The sequence below is a fragment of the Haliotis asinina genome, chromosome 3 (genome assembly GCF_037392515.1).
Source record: "Haliotis asinina isolate JCU_RB_2024 chromosome 3, JCU_Hal_asi_v2, whole genome shotgun sequence".
Taxonomy (NCBI): Eukaryota; Metazoa; Mollusca; class Gastropoda; order Lepetellida; family Haliotidae; genus Haliotis; species Haliotis asinina.
In genome coordinates, this window is record NC_090282.1 from 59,145,798 (window position 1) to 59,171,599 (window position 25,802).

General features: G+C 38.2%; 1 protein-coding gene across 4 annotated transcripts in view; it reads left to right on the forward strand.

Annotated features, from left to right (window-relative positions):
• LOC137276944 (uncharacterized) overlaps positions 1-25,802 on the forward strand; it is a 187,230-nt gene that overhangs the window by 55,609 nt on the left and 105,819 nt on the right. For all 4 annotated transcript variants that reach the window (XM_067808595.1, XM_067808596.1, XM_067808597.1 and 1 more), the window contains 3 exons: positions 10,159-10,363; positions 13,332-13,441; positions 16,402-16,526. In XM_067808595.1, the coding sequence (XP_067664696.1) occupies positions 10,159-10,363; positions 13,332-13,441; positions 16,402-16,526 (440 nt within the window). The remainder of the gene's footprint in view (positions 1-10,158; positions 10,364-13,331; positions 13,442-16,401; positions 16,527-25,802) is intronic.

The following is a 25,802-nucleotide window of genomic DNA, read 5'->3' on the forward strand; positions in this document are numbered from 1 at the left end:
ACACACGCAAACATGAGCTATCCTCTTTAGACAACATGGTGGTTAGAGGCACTTGTCCCAGTGTCATTTGATACTTGTATGGATGCCCTGATAATCCCTCTGATGTTCCCCATCACCACAGCCCAGCCAGAGGATGGGGAATACTGGAGATGTCAAAACGCTGATTGTACATCTAGGTGAAATGGCACATCATCTTCTTGTCAGTAAACTGTTTAGGTCTGTCATATGATATGATATTAGTACTGCATCTGACACTGAAAGACCAAAGATTATTGTAAGACTAAGATCACCTTGTTGGAAGGTGCCGGGTTCAAGAAGTGATCACGGTACTCTTACTTGACTGTCATTTAGTTTTTTAATTTAAGATATTTGAATTTTGTTTTTGTTAATCATATCTTTAGATGTAATTTGAAGAATCACTGTAGTGTAGGAAACATTAGAATTCTAGACTAGCTACAGTAGTGTTGGCTTGTTTGTTAATATGCTGAGGCCAGACCAAAATATTTCTTGGTTTACGGACAGCCAGTCATATTTTTTTCAAGAAAAAGAAAAAAAAATACAAATTAATTTTCCCTGCTAAAAAAATAAAATTCAGATGTTAATGTGAGACCTAACCTCATACAGCTTATTTTTATTTGATATAAACAAACCAAAAAAGTTATGGGTATTTGCTGAACCTGTGATTTTTTTCATTTTTTCCCCTCCTGCCTTTAGGTTTTCTGAAGAGAAAATAGGTAAAACAAGAAATAAAATTGGTTTACCCTTAGTTATATTTTTGTTTCAGGGTCTGTATTAATCGGTGACCCAAAAGCATTATTTGAAAAATGGGTCCAAACCATGTTTAAAATGAATGTCAATGGCTGAGACTGCCTCAGCTCTATGAAATAAAGACATGCTTTGTTTCTTTTCTTTATGTTTGTGTTGATACATGTTCTTTTTAGTAAGTTATCATTATCTCTGGTTCTAAATGTCTGACTAGGCCTGTAAATCAGAGACTGTTCAGTGACTACCTGAAGTCCAATTCAAAGCATTAGATTTGCTATCATTTCAACTTTATGCTGTCTTTATGGAGTGGAGCAGTTTCCTTCAGTAAGACATGTAACATGTTATATTTGGGGTTACACATCCTTCAGTAGCAATACACACGTGTACATACAGTTTAGTCACTCTGACTCTGGCTACCAGCATAAAGATATCAGCATAAAGATATCAGCATAAATATATCGAGATTTCATGATGACTGAAGAGGATATATTGAGAACTGAGTGTGAAACATACATTAAAAAATATATGTAAGTCAGATGTAGATAGTGTCAAAAGTCTCTCTGGATTGATTGAGTGTTTGTAATATGAATAACAACGCTGCCATATGCCTTGAAATGTAAGATACAGTTCATGTTGTAGAAAGACTGTGAATGTGTTAACCAGATTCACTCCTTGTTGTACCACTAGTCCACTGAAATGATGGAGAATGTATTGAGAAACTGGGTATCAGGAAGACACTTGTCATGGCTGATGTATCGGCTCAGCTGACTTGAACCCTTGTAGGGTGTGAAAATGATGGATAAGGAGGGGTCTGCAGAGACTATAAAGTAACATTATCTAAGCCAAATCACTTGTTAGATAGCTCTACAGGGATTCCAGGGTAGAAGAGAACATCTGCATCCTGGATTGATCTGCATCCTGGATTTATTTGCATCACAGACTGATCTTGATCCCATATTGATCTTCATCTGGCACTGATCTTTCACCTTGACACATCCCCAAAGTGATCTGCATTCCAGGCTGATCTGCAACCAGGACTGGTCCACATCCTAGACTGGTCACACCAGGAACCTAATGGATCTAGTCAGGATTAGTCACTGGGTTGATTATGTGTCATCATACCTGGTTAGTGTGGATCCGTGTTCATGTCATCAATCACTGGATTGTCAAGTTCATATTGACTAGCCAACACCATGTATCTGTAACATTGCTGAGTTTGCATGCCTTTATGACTTGTGAGTGTGGAGCTTTGCCCTTGGGGCCAATCACTCAGTCCAATCTACAATTCAGACTCACATTCAGGAATTGTTTACTGTTTGCTTACCTGTAATTTCATGTTATTGCAGACACACCAATGTGTATGCTGGTTAAACTGCAATGGGAAAGAATACCCCTTCAGCCAGGAGTATATTTTGACACATGTATACAATGTTATTTGATAACTAAATTAAAAAAAACTAACTTGGGCTTTTGGGTCACCTCATTACTGGCTTGATAAATGATGACAAACACTCATCAAGAGCAACCTGAATGACGTCATCCTTCAAAGGCATTTAGAAGTTGGCGTAGTAATACAGGACAAATTTTATGGACAGCAACTTCTTGAGTTTATTTTCACCACGTTTCAGGGCTTATCCTAGTGCCCTCATCAGGTTGAGCTGAAGTGAACAGTAAGGCACACTGTTCAGTCTGCCCATGACATCACAATGCTTATGACGTCACAATGCTATGACAACACGATACCAGTAGCTAACAGGAATACTATGACAACATAATAGAATTAGTAGTGAATGGTTATAACTAACATGACTCACATGACAGAATGAATACATCTCGTTATGAATATATAGTAGCATTGTTGGATTAAATTAGATGAGGGGGCTAGGATAAGCCCCGAAACATCGTGAAAATAAACTCGCGGGGTTGCTATCCATAAAATTTGTCCTGTATGACCTGAATGATGTCTGATGTATAGATGACAAAGCATGCTGAAATTGAATACATGTCATAGACAAGATGCCTATGAAGTCAACAAATTGTTTATTCTGCAATCAACATTGTGTCTGTTTTAGGAGTTTGAGTTCTTATCTGTGATTAAAACAACTATACCTTCACAGCAGATGTAGTTTGTCTCACAGCGGTGAAACACACTATTTTCCATGCTGACTAACCCTCCGAGCAATGCTGAAGCCCTAAATGAAACAAGTCTAGATTTTCTCAGGCTCTCTATATCCCAACTTACTTGGGCTCCTTTGCAACTTAAAAGGGTTTATATGTTACTCTCACAGTGATATATGTTCAGGGACTAAGCATTAGTCTAATACAGTTGCACCGTAAACCATGTTTGGTGTGACAAGAAGCTGTGCCAAGAAGCTTGTGAAATGGTGCAAGTTAGTGCATCCTCCTCACACTTGCATGATGCACACCACATGCTTGTAAGCTATCATGTTTCAAGTTTAACAAGGTTAAACTTGAGAGGGCAAGTTTCAGGTGATCCATTGCAGCTTAATACTGTCACTAGTGTGGAGAGGAAGGAAAATTAGCAAGAACATGAGATATTACAGCTATTCCGCTTGTATGATTACCTCGTCTATTTCATGTCACATTTCCTGAGGACCTGCGATCAATTGCAACTTTGTCACCACTGAGTGTCATATCAGCTTTATTGATGTTTACTGCAAGAGCCAAGCAGTTATCTGATCACCACTTTGCTATCAATCCGATTTTTGGATACAGGCTTACTCGAACACTGCAAGCCCCAATTGTCGTTTAGCCTTGTAATCCACCGAGATTACAAGATATGGATTTCTCACTTTATCTTTGCTCTCGGTCTCTTAGTCAATTTCGTGGAAATCGACAAGGTGTCAGGGGCTGATGGGAGATTCATTAGCCATATGTAAACAGGCATTAAGACATAACGGGATTGTCCCTGCACACCTCGTGTGATCGATGCTAGATCAAAAACATAACGCTGTTTCTATTATCCGCGACCGAGGAAGATCATCCGTTTTTCTTCCCACATTTGAACATTTGCAAACTCTATGCTCTCAAGGCCTCAGTCATGGTCTGCCCTCAATCAAGAATCTGATGGCTTATGGCCACGGAGGTTGTGACGGGTTAACTGTGTAATAAGAAGATGTCAGAAAGAGGGTCTTGGAAATATTGCCTTCTGTAGAAACGGCAATTAAGCGGCCATGGTCTTTGTGATTACTCGGGTGTTCGAGACCTGATCTATGACCTCAAGAAGGCAGCCAGTACCTCCCTATCGAACTTTCCTCCCCCCTGAATGTGAGTAGATTAGATTCTCAATTACAACACACTATGATCGCTACTTTATTTTCTAACAATGCAGCCATGGCTCTGGTTTGTGGCCTGTGAGCCCTCCACCGGTGGCTGTAGCTATAAAAGTGACCTGATGTATCTCAACCAACCCTAGCCAGGACTTGTGCAAATTACTCCCACAGAACACAGATTAATTAGGGGAAAATGAGGCCGGACACACGGCCCCCAGGTGCACATTATAATCTAATAACGCAGTGACATACGCAAGATAAAAAATCCCCGCCTTGCCTTCTGCCACTTGGCGGTGCTCCCAGTTCAACTAGGGAACAGCAAATTGACATGTGGGGCTCTCTGTTCAATCATGCTGAATTAACGTAATAGATTTCCTGGCCCCTGAAAGTGGGTAGGAGCCACTGCTTGTCTATCCCGTGTTACTCACCCCCATCCCCAGAGGTGAGTTGAGGTGACGTGACGTGGTCGCGCTTCACTTAACCAGGATTACATTTAAGGTCAGGTGGGAAGCAAAGACCAGGACTTTTTTTTCAAATGGCGAGAAAAATTTGCTCTGGGAAGCCCAATCTGGTCCCTTGGGTCCGATTTATTTCTTTACGGGCAGCTCTAATCCTTCCGTCAGCCATTTTTACATGATTATTTTCGACCACTATCCCTACATTTGAGAGACTTGTAATTTAACTTGAATGTTTGCGCAGAGGAAAGTGTCTTGTTCAATAATGGTCTTGAATGCGAGCCTAATCAAGTGGAAAAGATACCGACAGTTGTAAAACAGGCAACTATTTGGCGTACACAGCTTCCAGAGCTAAATTTATTTCTGCATTTGTAGATGAGCAAGTGGCAAAAGAGAGTCATAAGATTAGGTTTAAGTGGGTGTAATGATTTGGAAAGGAAATGTGTGACGTGGTGAATTTGATAGGAAAATGGAGACATCAGAAAAACACTCCTGTTTCCAAACTAGCCAAATTGACTTAAGTGGCAGAAGCCAGCGATCGGTGAAATTACGATCACACTTTTTTCTTCTTTCATTCCAGGAGAAAGAAAGAGGGTGACACATTGCCAGGGAACGTTGTCAAAATGTCCTTGTAGAAAGTAGCACCAGCTTGAAATCTTTGTAAAAAAGGGTTCAGACTGACGACATCGAGGTTCCAGTTCTTATTAATCATAAATGCCTGCTCTTACCCTAACCAAGTCATTCAATTTGTTCTGAAGCTATACTTGTTGTATTAAGACATAAAGTTTTTGTTATTGGACAGGTTAGGTCTCCCATGAAGGAAAGCTTTACAGCTCCAGGGCATTGAGACCTTTGGTCCTTAGTGTACATAGACTGTCCTGTGTGTATAGAAACCTTCCAAACTTTGACTTTATGAAATAGTTTCGATGAGATGGAAAGGCTTTGTCACAGTCTTGACAGTAATTTAAGAGACAGCTAATTGAGAGTTAACATGCTGCCCCCTGTGTGGATTGTGGGTTTGAATAGGTCCCAGTAGTAATCTTTGATGGTTGTAAGGGTGACTACTTAATGGGTCTGTTAGTCAGGTTCATTGACTTGCTTGATTATATGTCATCGGCTAGTCCTTCCTAATATCCCCAACATCTACATCCGTGATATTTGTAGGTGACTGAGAAGTGAAAGTGGATGTTGATATTAGGATAATAGTTGCACCCTCGTTGACTGAAAGGTCATCTTACTCTGATCTATAACCATTTTCTCAGCCACCGTCTGGACACTGATTTGATACACCAGCTGATCAGGTATTACAGCTCATCTGATTGTGCAGGTGATGTAGTGTTACAGTTGTGCAACTGCTGATCCAGTTGTTTAGCTGCTGAGATATTACAGCTGATCCAGTTCTGCAGCTGATCTGCTGTCCCTGCTGATGAGATTCTGCACCTGATGAGATACTACTACTGGTCTGATTCTGCAGCTGAGGAGATATTTTTGGTGACCATATTCTGCAGCTGATCATATATTACTACTGTTTCGAATCCACAGCTGATTAGATATTATTACTTGCCTGATTCTGCATATGATCAGATATTACTACTGATGCGATTCCATATCTGATCAGATATTACTACTAATCACATTCTTTTGCTGATCAGATATTGCTACCGATCCAGTTTTCCAGCTGACAAGATGTTACTACTGATCCAATTCTGCAGCTGAGGAGATATTACTGCTGATCCAAATCTGTGATGATGAAATATTATTAGTGTTAGTATTCTGCAGCTGAGGAGATATTATTGGTGATTGTATTCTGCAGTTGTTCATATATTACTATTGTTTCAGTTCTGCAGCTGATTAGATAATTTTACTTCTCCGATTCTGAACATGATAAGATATTACTACTGGTCTCTTTCTGAAACTGAGGAGATATTACTACTGATCCAATTCTGCAACTGAGGAGGTATTCCTCCTGATCCAGAACTGCAGTTGATCAGATATTACTGCTGGTTTGATTCTGCAGCTGATGACACACAACTGCTGATTTGATGTTGCAGCTGATGAGAGATTACAGTTGGCCAGATACCAGTGCTGATGAGATGTCACAAATCCACCTCACTCTTGTTTCACCTTGCTATGTTAAAGATTAAAGGTCACATGCAACCAAAAAATCAAACATAATTAAAACACATTTATCACTTATTCATGACATATAATATACATTGCTGCTTTTAAAAAAACAAATAAACAAAATTATAAGTGTACAATCGCGATTCAAAAGTGCAATATTTTGTACTTGGCCTTACTTCCCTCGAAACGAAGCCCTCGGGAGACCGAACCCAGTCATAGCGGATGAATCTGCACTCAAGTGTAACGACGGCTTCCGATTGGCTGTTTCATTTGCTGATATACTGAGTGTTCATTGTGTGTACAGAAGGATGATCTGTTTGATGGGCATTTTAGAAGTATGGCGAGTCACAAGAAAGTAAGATTCTTTATGGATAACAACGTCTTTTTGTGTACTCATATGCACTAAAAGAAGTTGTTATCAATGAAGAATGTATATAGAGATGTTAGGTTTTGAAAATACATGTTCTCTGAATTTGCGCTCGATCGAATCAAAAACTACTGCGTGGCTGGAATCTGTCATTCGTCCAAGTACAAAGCAGGACTTGAAACTGAGTTTGCACTAGTTTCCGTCAGATCCACCCATCCGAAAAAACATGACGTGTATCACACCTGCCTAATTACATAATGTGGCAGAGACGGGACTCGGGTGCAATAGTCATAAATCAATTTATTTTCTTTATGTCGTATAGTCTGATAGGTGTTAAGTTCAAATTGCACGTGGTCAATGACAACAAGCTGTGTACTGCATGTTGTCTTTAACAGACAGACAGGCGGACATATAGGTGTGAATAAACCAAACACTGAGCTTTCTCTGTGACAGAGACTGCTTACCACAATCAACAAGTTTTTTTTACGTAACGAGTAGATTATTTACTTGTTTGTGTACACAACCAAGATTAGACCACTGCTCACGACCTCAGACTCTGGGCATGCATACTGTTTCAAGCTCCGCGAACCTTTTCACTGCGCATGCGTTATGAACGCAGCGCAGCACAGCTGTTGAAACCAGCTTTCCCCCCAGCACTAGGGGGAATTTAGTGAAACGTTTGAACTCCGATTTCGCAGGCTTTTCTTTTATCACGTTTTTTCCAACTTTATAGGTTCAATTGGCATTTTTTATGATTATTTTCGGTAAGTGCATACCTAAAGGTACCAGAATCTGCAAAGTTGTGTTTTACGTTGCATGTGACCTTTAAGTTATTACACAAACTGTTTATCCTTATTAAGTTCAGCTGACTGATGACTGATGAGATTGAAGTTTCTTGGTGTAACTTCTTATCCAGATGTGTATAGTCAGTGTTTAGGTGGCCAACAATAGAAGTTAGTGTTGTGGAGTGACTCACAGATAGTGTCAGACAGGTCGACATGTCCATACTGGCATACACAACCCACAAATAATAATCCAGTGCCCTTCTTTACAATCGCATTACACATGGCTGTTACAGCCTTTGATCTTGTCTTGGATGCAATTATGTCTACAAAAGTCTTCCCATGTATGGTGTTCACAAACAATGATTGGGATACATGACTTGTCTATCAGGTTCCCAGTGGATCAAGATGCCACATCATCTTGTTAGATTGAAATACCAGTTATCCCCCTTTTATCTCTGCTGACCTTGAATCTGTTGCCCTTTTGTCTGGCAGGCCATTCATCACCTCTCTGACAATTCTTTCGTCTGGTGGTCCTGCCTCTCAGCATTAACTTTTCAGATGATAACTCCAACATGTATTGATAGATTCAGAAGAATCCTGATAATTGACTGGTCCTAGTCAAAACAGTAGTCAACTTTGACAGACATTCACACTGGTTGTGAATAGTTGTATCAAAGGTTGCTGGCTCGGCCATGACACAACTGCTTCTGGTTTTAGATGGTAAAATGCTGAATGTGTTGTAGTGGTGACTTGGGCCAGAATCAATTTACCAATGATCACTCTCTGAAATTACTGAAACAAGTGCCACATGGGTTATGTGTCCCAGAGACAAAGCAGAACTGAACCTGAATTGTCATTTATTCAGTCATAGTGGGGGAACATTGGTATGAGTGTTATGTCAATGAACATGTTGCCATATGTACCAAATTGAATTGTTCAAACCATTAAAAGGCATCTTTCACCATACACATAACAAAATGATACAGAAAAGTAAAATCACATGAGATCTACAGGATCATCGTAAGAGGCAACAAACAGGATCAGGTAGTCAAGCTTGCTGACTTGATCATCATAGATCAATACATCATAGATCAATACTCATGTTGTTGATCACTGGATTGTGTGATCCAGACCCGATTATTTACTGACAGCTGCCATATAGCTGTGATATTGCTGAGTGTGACGTTAAACAGCAACCAACCGATCAGGATCATCTGGTGTGTGCATCTTCTGTGCATAAATAGCTGGAATATAAAGTGTGCAAGATGTGCTTTTCAGGTGCCAACACATTGTCTGTTGGAAATTGTTCAGCTGTGAACTCATGCAGTGTTGCAGCTGACTGAAGCAAGCACTTTCAATGATTGGAAACAGAGGCTCACTGTTAGCCTGGTCACCATTCTACACACTGGAATCCTTACGAACAGCATGTTCTGTCATGGTATGTGACGAATTCAGATATTTCAGCATCATTTTGTGTTTAATGCAGCAATTCAAGCATTTCTGTGTACGTCTCACCAGACAGTGACTCTGTTATGAATCAAGATTTATGTTGTGTGGAAGGTCCCTGGTTGTATTGACATTCCTATGTGAGTTTGATGTTGTAAGGACAGCATTATGATGTGGGCGGTACTCCCACACTGGTAGAACTAGTGCAAGTATTTGGTAACTAACACCCTGGTTTGAAATGTGTTTTACCATGATTTCTCAACATGTGAATTCACACAATAAGAGATCTTCTCATGGCCTTCTGATTTGATTTCCATGAGAACAGCATATTCAAACTCTTGATTCTTTGTGCATGCACTATGGGTTGAGTGGGGTGATGTTCCACTATGGGTTGAGTGGGGTGATGCTCTCATTCCATCCACTTGCATGAGCCTGGTGCAGTCACAAGATATGCAGTCACAAAACTTGACCTTTGCCCATTGTCATTCATATCCTCTTACTTAGCACATGTCCACTGTAGTCCTGTTTGCAACTACTTATCATTGTACAGATTGTGATGCTACTATTGCTTCTGCTGCTGCTTCTGCTGCAAATGTACATGCTTGTACTTGCTGTCTTTAATGGATGCTTGTGGCTGTCTCTTGATGCTTTGCATATGCCTCACTCACTCTGAAGTGTGTGTATGACTCATTCAGAGCATATGTGACTCACTGACTCTAGAGGGTATATGTTACTCGCTGACTCTAGAGGGTGTATGTGACTCACCAACTCTAGAGGGTGTATGTTAGTATTTTACTCACAGGTGATTGGATAAATTATAATCACTCACTCTCATGGGTGTATGTAACTCCCTCACTCACTCATCATGAAATGTTCGTGGCTCATTCTACTGCTTTATATGATTGAGGTTGCCCTTCTTCCAGACTTGGGTGTAGCGATGTGGGCACCAAGTGGGAACCCACCCAGATCCACCTGCCTACAGACGACCAAGTGGAGATTGCAGGGGTAGCTTGTGGTGGACGCCACACCATCATCTGGTTAAAGAACGGTCACACATACAGCTTTGGGAACAACTTCTATGCTCAGTTAGGATACGACTTCAAGGAGCCATCCTACAAGGAAAATCAGGTACTTTCTATAGTCTAGGACTGAATGTGACTAACTTTTAATAAGTATTGTCTGATTTTGAATGATATGTCTTGCTTGTAGAAACGGACTAAGGCAATAACAATAACAACTCCTTTACATATAAATAAATGAAATATCTAAGGATTGATAACTTTTCCAGTAATAATGAAGTATTCTACCACCATCATCATGGCTGCTTTGTATGCCTTTTGTGAACAGGAAACCCAAAATTGGGCACAGAAGTATTTGATGACAGTAGAAGGCAATTACAAGCTGGACAACTTTTATGCCAGTTGTGACATATTTACTGACATGCATTCATTTCTGATTGCTTCTAAGATTGAAAGTGGCAAAGTTGTAATGGTATCTTATAGGTGACTCTCTTGTTATAAGTACCCGTGAAGGTCCCGGGGTAGAATAGGCCTTCAGCAACCCATGCTTGCCATAAAAAGCGACCCAGCTTGTCGTAAGAGGCGACTAACGGGATCGGGTGGTCAGGCTCGCTGACTTGGCTGACACATGTCATCGGTTCCCAATTGCGCAGATCGATGCTCATGTTGTTGATCACTGGATTGTCTGGTCCAGACTCGATTATTTACAGACCGCCGCCATATAGCTGTAATATTGCTGAGTGTGGCGTAAAACTAAACTCACTCACTCACTCACTCACTTGTTATAAGTCCAGGGAGAGTACTCTATATTTCATGATTATATGTGTAAGTATATCATGATTATATATGTAAGTATATCAACTGCAGACAGATATGATTTACAAAAAAACATGGATGTTTGGGCCATGTAGTGATGTGCTACACCATAAAAGGCTGCTGTTTAGAATATCCAGTACTTATTTTAATGCGACGAAATCACTGTTATCCAAATAGGATATTCGGAGCAGCAGCGTTCAGTTGTACTTTACTCAAAAAAAATGGTAGTGAGAATGTTGGGATAGCCTAATAGTTAAAAGCATTCCCTTGGCAGGCCACAGACTGGGGTTTGATTCCCCACAGAAGTACAATGTGTGAAGCCCCATCGTGATATTGCTGGAATACTGCTAAAAACGGAATGTAACCATACTCGCTCACTCGCTCACTCACTCACTCACTCACTCACTCACTCACTCACTCACTCAAATGAAGTGGTACAAGACGCCATTTGTTATATTTTAGTCAATTGCTAGTCAAGTGAAGCTTGTCCCTGATACTTGAAACAGTTTTGTGTTTGCTGATGCAGACAACCCTGTAAGGAGGAAGTCCCCAAGATGAAGTAGAACATGTGCCTTTCCGTCAACACCTACCGTAATAAATTACTTTCTGCAACAAATATAATTTTGATCTTTATACTACTATCCACCAAATGGTACCATCAATGATAGACCATGTTTGTGATACAAATTAATCACAAGTTTAATGTCATCATAAGCTAATTCAATAAGAAGTTATAACCTTTAATGTCAATGAAGCTAGAAAGTTGATGTTTTTGTATGTTGTTTGTGTGACTACTTAAGCATTGAAGATCTGCTCTAATACTCAGGCGTATAGCGCTTAAATAGTCATTATTAATGCATGCACTTGATCAGGCTTATGTAATCTTTAAAATGTTCACACACACTGACACCATGTTTCAAGGGCTTGAAGTGTGGCTTGTTGAGTACTTGAAGTAGCAAGTGTGCACCAACACTGTCCAATCTCAACTTCAACACCTGTGCCTTACAGATTTATCTCCCTTTGACCACACCTGTAGATGTAATCTTTCTGGTTCAGCTGCAGGAAAATGTGTTACACATATCGGTGTGTAGATCTATCCAAATGGTTTATGTGTTTTTCACTGTTTGCATGCATCCCAGCTCAGTGTGTGCAACAATGTCATTGTCAGTGCCAAGCTTGACATCAAAGGAAGGTGTTAGACCTGTGTTGTGTAGCAGATAAGAACTTCATCATGTTACATCAACAATTTACTCACTGCAGACATAGTGTTTCAGTGTCTACAGGCATGCCACACATATGGTGGTTGGAGTTGGGTCTATAATTACCCACAGAATATGATTAGCCAAAATGAACAGTCTGCTGCAAGACAATCATCAAGGTGATCATCAAAGTTAGGGCATCATATTCTTGATATAGTTCCTGAAATAAGACTATCAATATCAGAATGTTAAATTGACTAGAAGAAAAAGGCACTGGAGACTTCCAGTTGAGGTATCATGATGCTCTGCTGGAATTCCAGGGCAGGAGTTGGCCCCAGTGCAGCAGGTTGTATAGGTACAGGGGCTTTAGTTCAGATGGATTGCGCACAGTGGTTGGAGAGTTCATGCAGTGCTTGGCTGTCATGATTACACACACAACTGGCTGAGCAGGAGAATGCTACCTTGATTGCATGGATTGATGCTCACATTGTCCTCCACTAGTTATCCATCTGTCACAATGATTGGTTTCTCCTAGGCTGCTTGGCACCATACTTGTAGTAAACATCTGAGGCTTGCATCACTTTCCTTTCATTTCAAATTCAGCAGACATCTGAATACTGTTCAAAGCGGTTCAACCTCACTCACTCACTCAACCACCCACCCACCCACCCACTCTCACCACTAAACCACTCACTCAACCACCCACCCCTTATCACTCACTCACTCAACCAACCACTCTCACTCACTCACTCACTCACCTCACCCGCACTCACTCACTCACCTCACCCACACTCGCTCAGAGTCCTGAGCAAGCCAAGTCACCTTCAGAAAACACACTCCTCCTTCCAGCTTTTGAAAGTAACCTTGAAGGCTCTCCACTAACAAAATTTTGCAAAATATGCAAAAGAAATTAAATATCAACACTTTTTGTAACATTTTGACAAAATGTCTTGCAATATGATTCAGAGAAAGGTTTTTGTGGTTTGGAGAATCTCTTTGCCCAATTTTGATGTAGTGCAGACCCATAATGCAGGAAGCTGTTTTTGTTTGATGTCATTGCAGCTTGAGCCGAAGTTGATGAAGTTCTTGATGTATCGACACGTGTCACAAGTGTCAAGCGGCGACAAACACACCCTCTTTCTCTTCAGCAATGGAACTCTAGCTGCTGTTGGGTAGGCACTGTTTATGGAAGGAAATACAGTACACTACTGATAATAATTTGTAGATGTTATTAATCATCTGTGATGTAATTACTGCTTAACCATGGCCCATCTGCACAAAGCCATCTTAGTGATTTGAGTAAGAAAATTGCAACACCTCAAAAAAGACTATCAAAAATCTTGAAATTTTTAGTCTGAAATTTGGCTAATTGGTACCTTACATTTCTTCTTCGAACAGTATCACTTCAGATATTCAGTATTGATTTCTCGGTTCTTATGGTGTATTTAATGTCATAAGTGGGCTGTACTGATTGAGTGGGGGAACCTTCCACCCCCTTTTGAAAATAACATGGACCCTTGTGAAGGTAGCAATTAAATGATGTGAGCACACGTTCCTCCTGAAGATTATGTTCAAAATGTGACATCCCACAACCCTGAAAGCATCAATTAAACTTGTGAACATAATCCAGTTAAAATTTCTGGATCTGTTGCAGATATTTGTGGTTTGAGGTTCATGAAAGAAATTAAAAAGAACAGGGTTTGCTGTTAATAATGGTTGATTCAATAGCTAGAGTAATGATCAATATATTTAGGTCAGTGACTATAGGATACCTAAGCCCATAACATTTGAAGAGAAATTTAATGTATACAGTTACTTGATGTATTATTGTCAGTTTAATTTGTAGCTAAATTTGCCTACAATCGTCAACAGCTAAAGGGATGATGTTAATCTTGCAAGGGTCTTGTTGATCTTTGCAGGCAGCAAAAGTACTGCAAGTCCCCTTGCTCCCTAGTATGGGGATCTACCTTCAGTTGTTGGCGATTAATAACCCAAGCTAGTTTCAACTCATTTTGTGATAATCTAGTAGTTTTAATGCCCATCATTTACAGGGTTTTATATATTATACTTATATGTATTTTAGAACTAGTAGCTAAAATATTGCCAATGTGACGTTAAGTCTTAACTCACCCACTTAAAATCACTGTCTTTATCATGTACATAAACATCATTCCATGTTCATATCTAAAACATTACACCCATTGCTTGTCAGGGTGAACAGTTTGCTTTTAAATAGGTTTTTGTTAAATGCTTCACTAGGCAGTATATTCCAGCTATATGAAAGCAGTCTGCCATAAATTGCCAAAAGGATGTCTGAATGTTGAGGCTGGCTTATCTTCAGTTATACTTTCAACCAAACATTTATTCTGATGGTAAGGATAAAACATATCTGGATCAGACAATGGAGTGATTGGCGTAAGTGTCATTGATCCATGTGACTAGGGTAGGATGCCATGCAGCTTACATTATGTTTGGGATCACACTTTCTTACACTAAGTAGAGGTTTTCAGCTTTTTTGAGGTCACATCATTTGAACCCACACCCTCTGAGTCAGGCACCTAATCACCAGCACATAAAGTCAGCCACCTAACCCACTCCACCACTGCGTTTAGCTTCCACAAAAATAAAAGTCAGACAACTGATAATCCAGACTGTGGACTTTGTATGCCCTATGCTAAGTGTAAATTGGTATGGCTCCCATGGAGGTGCCTGATCCAGAGGGTCTGGATTCACATCAGGAATGAGATTCCTCCTGAAAAAAGTAATCTGTATGTAGCAGGGCATGGAGTCATCCCATAGATGAAACCCTTTCCTTGTCAGCTTGTTTAGGGGGTTAACCTCTTTGGTCATGTGGACAAGGTATCCAACTTCAGATCAGAAGGTCCATCGTTCAAATCCCAGCACAGGACTCAGAAATTTTGTGGCTGCTACGTGTGCTTTACTTAAAAAGTGTTATCCCAAACATAGCATGTTACATTTGACTACTCTATGGTGTATTCATGATGACGTGTATCAACAAGGTCAGTGAGTCTAACCACCCGATTAGTCACCTCTTACGCCTTTGCATGTAGAAATCCATGCAGTTTGCATTCAGACAACAATTTCTGTTTATGACACACCATGCCATGTTAAGGATTATACTCCTTCCAACTTAATATTGACTTGGATAAGACTGATGTGTTCTTATTGTAATGAAAAAGAAACAAAATCCAAGAAATCTTCTTTTATCAGTAAATGGATTAGAGCTTCAAGGGAGGACATTTTGTAAATTTCAGCAGACTAGAGCAAAAAATATTTTTTAAAACAAATCGTAATAGCATTTTTGTAATCTTGAACCCTTTGTTTTGAGAAATGTGTCATTCCTATGCAGTTCTATAATTTCTTTCCTTCACAATCTCTCAAAATATCGACAGCAAATTGTCTTTTAATGTAATTTTGACCAAAGAAGAGTTCATTCCTTTATTGTTGCTTGAATGTTCAATATCTGAAAGCAGTTGTCATGCAAACGCTTTCCCCAGACTCGCAGATGGTGTCTGTATGAAAATGATTGAATTAATAAGGTCTGATGCCCCGACCGTTATGATGGAGGAACACAATGATGAATCTCTATATCTGCCATGATACTTCCTCAGTCATAGTCAAAGGGGGAAACCCTTATTTAGCTGTGATATTTCCAAGATTAGTTTCTTCAGTATAAACCCCCAGGGTTTAAATTATAGATGGTGCCAGAAAATGGACAGTCAAGACTGGGGTTTTGATAACAATTATTGGTTTATTTCAAGAATACATTTGTTTTGGGGGGTCTAAATTACTTACTTGCTATATGTTTCGTCTCTATGCAACTAAAAACATTCAAAATTTCATGAATGTATATGAATTTGAAAGATAAGGTGTGAAAATGTCAATTTTTTAAAATCTACTTTCTTTATTCAGGTTTGTATAATGTTTATGCTTTAGGAAATTGTAATAGGGAATATATAGAATGTTTAATCAAATGGAAAATATCTTCTGACTAATCTTGTGTGTCCATGAAAGAATCTGAAGGAAATGGTCAGGAGTACACCATTACACATAAGCCAGGAACCGATAATAAGGTACTTCATCCTACTGTCTTCCTGTTTTCCTTTGACAGGAGTAACATCCATGGTCAGATTGGAATCGGCAGCCGAGAAGAGGCGGTAGTTCCTCGTGATGTCGACATTGACAAAGCTGTCACGTACATAGCATCCGGTGCCAATCATAATCTTGCCATAACAGGTTTGTTGAGTTTTGTGTCATATTCTTTTCAGAATCGTTCAGGCATTGCTCAGCATAAATGGCTAAATGATGGCTCCACAACTATGTACAGTGTCTGTTTAATTCCAATGTAATCTTAACTGCAGATAGACATATCTTAATACATTAGAGCCGAAACATTATTTGAACCTAATTGTGATGGCACACTTGAAATGGCAAACCCTTTGCATTTTTCAGCAATTGTTTTACAATCTGTCAGTATATTAATATGAATGTTTCAGTTTTAAATTTGGATTAAATAATCTTCACTAAGTAGGGATTTTATTGGTATTGGAAGCTTGAAATATTTAATTCATCTGGTTAATGTTTGCCAAAAACAAATATGCAGTTTGCTGATTTCTAAAACCAATTTTAAAAGAAATGTGTATGAAGTCAAAACATCAAAGACAATGTTGACTTTCTTTGAGAATTATGACATTATTCTTTTTCAAAGGACACTTTGGTGTCAGAATCAGAATGCAGCCTGTTAAATGGAGTTATCTCCCTTACTCTGCAAATCTGTGTTTCTTCACAACCTATTGATCAATGGTTCTCGGCTCTGCTGCCATGCCACTCTCTCTCTCTACAGCTCTAACCTAGCACAAGGAACATACAAATAATGACATCATTTCATAATCCTCCTTAATCAGTTGTTCATTTGTGGGATGAATATACACATGATTTGTTTACTCACAAGAATCTATCTATTGTAGCCTGATTTATGAATTTTTGTAAGTAAAGTACAAATTAAATATATTTATAATAGTAGTGTAGCATACAGATAATAAATACTAATATGACTCCATCAGGGAGCTTGTATTATTTTGACAACAACAAAAAGTGATGTTAATTTTTGACAGCAAGATTTTTCTGCAGTATAAAAAAAGTCTTGGTAGGTAATTATTCTTTTTGTCAAGCTGAAATGTAAAGAAACCTACAAATCAAATTGAAAAGTTTTTGTCTCAAAAATCCTTATGTGTGTGAAAGAGGGAAATGTTTTGTTTCTCTTGTCATCTTGATTCACTAACTGTACTTGATTGACTTCACAATTGATGGCACCATTTTGACTGAACAACTCACAAAAATTAAATTAGAGAGGTTATGTATTCTGCGAAACAGTACAGTCATTCAGCAGTGAAACTTTCCAACTTTAATGATGTTGTTGGTCATAAGTTTAACGTCATGATTAAATTTAACAAAAAACCAAAAGATGGTACAGAAGAGAAAGCTTCTGACTTTGAAACTGAACTATTATGTTTCAGTTGGTTTGAAGTTTAACCTCCTGTTGTGATTTAGCAACAAAACAGAATGACAGGAACTGTTTTTGAACTTTTATTTCCTTGTTGTGAGAGTCATATATTTAATCAAGCCTTTCTCTACATCAATATACTTCCACTAACAACGTTTCAGCACATCACTAGAAAACTTGTTTATTCCCACATCAAACAAATCAGTCTCATTCAACAAAAAAGAATGTAAAATAATGTGGTTGATAGTGATCAATTTCCATTGTAAAACTGATTTATCTCAGTAGATAAGAAGCAAATTGTTGACCATAAGCATTGCGTCTATTAGAGTCAGTTTATGTAATGTCTTGGTAGTGGAAATCACATGTGACAGGTCCAGTTTGATGTGTGCGTCTAGCCAAATGCTGCAAGGGACTTTACAAAGAAAGATATTGAATTTTTAAAGCTTTGCCCTTTTTTCCAGCAATAAGGTTCATAAATGGATCGTGCGGAGTTGAGATGAAGGCACACAATAGGTCCTTGTGGTTAGAAAGCATTTCATCACAAGTTGTAAGACGTGTTAAGTAGTCATCATGCTGAAATACCTTCTTGTTCTTTTCACTATCTGCAACAAAGTCACTAATTGCTTTTTCTGTCGTTTCATACCAAATCACACCTGAGACCTGGGGTCTTTGTTTAAATTTAAATCACGGTTCACATTGTAGTTTGTTTTGATATCTATATTGTACAATGATGCAAATAATCTTTACTAGCTAGTGAAGCAAGCGAGGATGGGAGTGACATTTGATTGATAAGCATCAAGGCAGAGAACGGACACTGCATCAACATGAGATAAGAGATTTGGATTATTTTGACCAATTTTGGTTTTATTCTGGTTGATGAGAGACGATAAATTTGCTGTTTGGATAACATGGCTTGATTTTCATACTGTACAATGCTAGACGTGATTAAGGTTTTAGTGGTGCCACGGTTTTAAAAAACCCAATGAATACTGGTATTTATTTCTATTCTCTGAAAATCCACATCAGCTCGTTGATGCTTTTCATTGACTGGCATCGGTCGATAGGTTCTAACATACGACAATTAGAGCTGTACTTCAGTGACCTGCTGTTTCCGCGCTTAGTGGTTGCCATTTCTAAACAAAATGAAATGGTTTCTGTTCAGATTTAAGAGGATTCCTCCCAAGTCCCATTCAAGCTATTGTTGTGAAGTGCCCTTCGGCTGCCATGTTTGTTATATGTCGAAAAGTCTCTATTTGTACATTTGAAATCTTTATACCGTAGTTGGATATGTGATTGCGTTCTCCACTTGGGAGCGGAAGACAAGGCCAGAATAGTATTGTTTTACTATTGATTCCTGGCAGGACGCTATTGTGGTGGAAAACTGGCCCAGTTGATAGTGTATTATATGCATGTTGGTTCAATCCTTGAAACAGAGTTTATAACGATCGCATGTGGGAAATACGATTGTTGAAATCGATTCACCTCTCATGTACATCTCACATGGCTGTGTTCAACATGGGCCCCATAGAAGGCATCAGTGTGCTTTTAATTGCTGTCTAATTTTGTGGGTAATCGGTCAGAGCCCTTTGGTCTGTTATCACCACATTGCAAATTGGGATTTTAATGCCACAAGAGATAGGATCATTGATCTAGCAATGACTTTTGCCCGTGGATAATTTTATGCTTTCTCTTACATTGTATAGGGAAATTATGGTGAAGTCTGGAGATTGTTTTTGCTGAACTTGGTGACCAGGGTGGAGAGATCAAACGTGGTCATTTTCAATTGATTATTAATTCTGAATGGCACTGACAGTTTTTATTTGTTGGGTGTACTTGGATGGATGCTTGGCACAAAAGAATCCTTGCCATGCAATGAATACACACAATTAATTGTCTTAGAGTTATCCTCAAATAAGTGATCTTTCTTTTTGTTTGAGACTTATTGAACTGAACATTCACAACCCCTGTCATCCTGAGTGAGAGAGTACATTTTTTTCCTGGAGATTGTGATCATGGATATTAACTTTGTGGCTTTTGCTTTATATGGGCAGTTTTGTTACCAAATTAGGGCACCATTTGCGATCTTATTGAATTATTGGAATCAGAATCTTTAAAGCCCAGTGCAGCGTGGTTATGTCCCATGTTTTTCTGATCAATGATGTTATGTGATTACTGGAGCATTTCTCGGTGAAGCCAACACTGTCTAGATGATACATATTGTGTAGTGTGGTCTGCATGCAACCTTCTTGTCAAGTTTAATGGTGTAAGAGAACCTGGTAACCTTGGTAACGTCTCTTTTTTGGACAAATGTAGCTGAAACACATTATTTACCCTACCAAACCTTGTGTGTGTGAAGTCATTACATTGCATGATAGACAGACACTAGACTACCAGGGTTAATGATGGTCTACTATTTATGTAGCATTTTGAATGAACTGTACCTATGCCCCATTGGGAAACAATCAGCAGGAAATGTTATCAAACCAGTATGTGTAGCCATGAATGTGCTATAATGTTCTAGACAGTTCAGACCTCATGCATTTACTATCATCATTCACGGTTTTAAATTTCAAGTAACTTCAAAACTTGAATCAATATATGTAGCCATTTTTGTATATGTGATTTAGGCCATACATACTTTATTTCCTGTTTTACGGATTCTCCTCCGCAGAAAACTTTAAGCAGGGGAAAAAAACAAAACTAACTGAAATCACTGGTCAAAGCAAAAACCCACATGAAATTCCATGTTAACACTTTTGGTTTGTTTATAACACCTAAAAATAACTTGTGTGAGTTTCACACAGAATTCAAGAGTATTTTATGTATATATATCACAAATGTGAGGATTTTGTTTTTTGATCAGGGAAAATTAATTTTTATTTTGTTTCTTATTCTTGAAAAACAAGACCTGCTGATCTGTAAAACAGAAAATACACTTGATCTGGCCTTGCCATGAAGTAAATAAGCCATTTTTGTATATTTACATAACATATTTTTGTCCCTAGTAAAGTCTATGGATTTTGTCCTGTTTAAATTAAGATATAGGCATTCTAACAAATGTCACTTGAGAAAAATGATCATCTATGAGTGTGTAGATGGTGTGGTAGAGCAACAGAGGCAAATGTACACATGTTAGGTGCCATGACTGCAAGGTCAAAAGCATTTGCAATTTAAGAGGTGAATCTGATAATAACCAGCAATCATCAGCAAATAATAAATGACATATCTGAATATTATTCAATTTTAGTCCTAGTATTTCTGGTTGTAGATATCTTTGTATACCATTTATGAATATGTTGAAGAGTGTTGGTGATAATGCACATCCTTGTCGAACACCAGTGTTTGAAGCAAATGATGTAGACCCTTGTGATGGTTCTAGCTGGTATTTCACATTTGAGGACAGGGAGAATATGAACTGTAATGGACAGGAAGAATATGGACAGATTACCATTACTTTCATGCATATTTAGTTTGTTGAGCAACAGATTTCTGTAAACTGTGTGAAAGGCTTATTATGAAATCAATTAGGCAAGTATTGATATTCATTTGCTTACATGTATATTTATCAGTTAAAGTTTTAGAACAAAGATATTATCTGAAGTTCTAAAGCCCTTATGAAATCCAGATTGGCATGGATCTAAGAGGTTGTTTTCTTCTAGATGTTTGATGAGCCTGTTATTGAGGATTCAGCAGTGTGACTTACCCAGACTGTTGCTAATGGCAATACCTTTGTAGTTATTTGGGTCAGTTTTGTCTCCATTTTTATGAAGTGGTGTTCTGACTGATGTTGCTCATATTCTTGGAAAGTGACCTAACTAAAAGTCATATTGAACAGTTTGCAGAAGTTGTTTGTTATTACAGGATTGACTGATTGTAGGAATTTGTTACTAATAGTGTTCATTTATGCATGTCTTTACTTCTTTGCACTGATGTCTGCACTTAAGGGATTGTTGTTATGTTTAGAACGCTTTTCCAGTGTTATGGTGTTTGGGGCTGATTCTAAATCATATATATAGTGTGTTAAAGTGGTTCATTAGGTCTTAGGAGTTTAGTTCACCTTGTCCTGTTAGCATATTTGTGTTTTCATGCTAATTATTTCTTGCCAGGAGGATTGGAGATTAGAGCCAGACATTGCTAGAATAATACTAAACACTTCATGAAACTAAAACTCACTCACTCACCCTTGGTTTTCAGGGCCATGCCTTTAGCATCAAAACATCTATGAACTATATCCACACTTTGGGTTTTCCTCTGCTTGCAAGTGTCAAAAATACAAAATAAAATATCAACTGTCAGTCATTTGGACACATCTGGAAATTTTGTGCCTATAATAATATTTCAGACTTTTCTGCAACATAAAATATGTGACTTCCTCTTGACCATAAAGGGTTCGTATCTTACATCCTTTATTATGTCAGTGTCTATGGGCTGCAACTTGCAACAGTGGAGCAGTGCTGTGTTACATCCATATTGTCTCCATCACTCAATGATATATTCTTCTGAAGCACATCTATAGAATAATTCAACTCTATTGTCTTTAAATTCATAATAAATTTTCCCATCTCCACCTATGATAATACTGAAACCAGTGTCATGTATTTTCTTACTGTCTTGAGAACAGTATTATCTTTGTGAGGCCATATTTTACCTGTAAAGATTTATGAAACATATGAAAATATATGAAACTTTTATGTTTTGCTGTCTTGACATATTCCACTTGAAGGTCAGTCTTTTTGTTTGTCTGGAAACCTTTTACTAATTACCATCAACAGTCTAAAGTCAAAGCCTGAGTCTGTCAGTGATATGTTTGATCAAGAATCAACACCTCATTTAAGCAGGTCTCACTGAATAGATAATAGAAAATGCTGTGATCTACAACATGAGATAAATGTATATCAGATTCCCCCCTGACTAGAGCTGAAGTGTACATGTCAGGAACCCAGAGTCATCCCAGTCAACAGACTCTGACATAAGTAACAAGCATTCTCCCAGTACACCACTCAGCATAGAAAACTTACAACATGAGCCAAGTTTGACGCTGGTACCAGCTTACTGGAACAACATCCTGAATCTCCGGTGCCAATAAACACTTTTGATTTGATAAATTTCCGGATGTTGTAAATCTCAACGAGAGATCCAGGTGGCATCATAAGGTCACCATGTTTCAGATCAGCTCGTAAACCGACTGACTAGCAGCCATAACAAGCAGCACACCGACCCAAACCTTGATCTGGTCTGGTAAGATACTCCACATGCGGTACGTCTTTCCTCATATCTCCTGCTGGAGTAACATGATGTAAGGGCAGACAACTCCCAGCTGCTCTATGCCCTTACTTGACCTCCAGACTTGCTGCTTTTGGAATTGGAGCTCTGTGAGGTGTTACTGTAACCATCATAACATTGTACATACACTGACAACCACTGGAACCAGAGACCATATAATAGATTATATGGTCTCTGCTGGAACTCAGTAAGGGCAAAACTTTGTATTTTTGAATGAAATTCACATTTAGTCATAGATATATCAAATTTTGGTGACTTTTTAATGAAGCTGTGTTAAAATGTTTTGTTGATTTTGCTGCACTGTAGTCACTTGGTTTATGGATGCCGAAATCTTTTATTTTGAGTGAACATGATGCAAATGTTTCTTAAACTCATGTGTCACCAAATTTAAATTCAGTTAGTGAAATCTTTTCCAGTTCAGTCATGAGCTTACTTTATGCTACATAAATGTCAAATCATTGTCAGCTGTAATGAAGTGGGGTAGTTTAATGGTTCAAGCATTCGCTCGTCACCCTGCAAACCAGGGTTCGATTCTCCAATGGGTAAAATGTGTGAAGCCCATTTCTGGTGTCCCTGTCATGTTATTGGCAGACTAATGCTAAAATCAGTATAAAACTGAACTTAATCACTCACCCTACTGAGGTGGGGCAGAGTGTCTAAAGATGACTAAAGATGGATGTTTGGTCCTTAGTAAAGATTGAGTAGTGTATATAGAATAAACTGATATTATTATGATAAAGATATTCAGTAATATAATTATATACGGTTTTGACCAAGATGGAATCAGATGTTCTCAATATTGGTTCCACTCATGACATAGTTGGAACCAGAAAATGTATATCTTATGAAAATTGACAGGGTTTTGTTGCTTTTATTCAGTTTTGTTGAACTTCAGTCTAGACATGTCCAATTCATTGGTTTGAATTTTTGTTCTTTTTTTTTTTTTTGTTATATTAATGTGTTTCTGGCCAACTCTGCAATTGTATCAGAGGTTTAGTAGTGAATGAGCTTAAATGCACTTTTAATGTCTTAAATATCAGGTGATCCAATACTTTGTTTCACAGATGAAATGAATAGGAATGACATCATAATTTCCATAAAGGAATATGGTACTTTTTAGGAATGTGATAATACCAAAAATTAAACAGAAATTTGAAGTAAATATTCTGTTTCAAATAAGATTGTGTCCTCATGTTCTATGCACATTTTTTCAATAATACATATTTCTTGGACTGCCATTTAGTCTTTGCACTTAATTTACTATACAACGTTTCATTGTCGTTTTCTTTTATTTTCAGATTCCTGATATGTTTTTAATTTGTTGGTGATTACACCACTAGTGCTGTTTTCAAAATAACTTTTCAAAATGAACTCTTTTCAAAATCAATAGCTTTGACATTTTCTATGAAGCGTATTTTCTTTGTTAATGGTAGGCTTAAAACTCCAATATCTTGGAAAAACCCTCATTTGATATCTGTGTATAGCATTTAATTATGCCAACATAATATGATGTGTGATTATGTTTTACATACCATGACAAAAGTTGAACATTTGATTTTTTGGTTTATATAAAACTATGTCTATAATCTAGAAATGAAGTAAGAAAGGGTGAAAGGTAAAAATGGATCCCAAAGTTCAGAATCTAACCTAATATATATAATAAGCATAAAAATACTGGTTAACATCAACATAAATGAATATTATATAAGTCTTGTGCACTTTTGAATGACATATGGTAGCATATTTTTAAGACATTGCTTAAAATTTTCCCACAAGACTTCAAGCTAAACTCATTTGTAGAAATATATAATCTACTTTAGATATGCAGCTTCAAAAGGTCAGATTTGTTCTAAGCTGAGATCCTTTGCTAAATGTTACAATTAATTTTATCATTATAATAATTCTTGGACATTTAGCATGATAATTATCAATCCATTTTGCACATGCTTAATTGCTTGTTAGGTAAGTAATTGGATCAGTGTACCCTTGAAAGTCATTCACATCTCCAGGGCAGTGGAATAGCCTCTTTGTTATAAAGTGTTCGCTCATCACACCAAACTCCCTGGTTCAATTCTCCACATGGGCAAAGCCTATTTTTCCTGTCTTTGTTGCAATGTTCCTGGAATATTGCCCATAGTGGTGATAAACCATACTCTTTCACTGTGGGGCCTGGGGAGATCCAACCCACGTTTACCGTGTGGTGCTGGAAAGTAAACAGCAACATTATCTTTGGGTTTATGTATGCACATTGCTCAAGTCACTTGATTAAGCAGACAACACATGTTGCATGGCTGCTAAAGCTTTCTGTCAAAATGACCTGGACTCTGTTGGTGAAGTTACTTATTTTTCAGCAAAATCATGGGTGGTTTGGTAGCCTACTGGTCAAAGCATTTGCTCATCATACTGAAAACACCTGGATCAATTCTCCTTATGGGTACAATGTCCTTCACGGAGATACTGTTGGAATATTGCTAAAAGCAGTGTAAAACTAAACTCACTCACTCACTCACTCACTCACAGCAGAAACAAGGTCATTATTTTCATAATGCTCACAAGATAGTCTTCTCTTCAAGTTTTGGAAGAGGTAGTGAATATGAATGAGTTGAGTTCAAAGATATTTTCTTGTATTGCAGAAATGGTGACAACAGTCTTGCCTGAGCAGATTGGCCGTTAATGGCATGACCTTTCAGGAGTCAGTCTCCTATCTGTAGCATTCCCAAGAGATT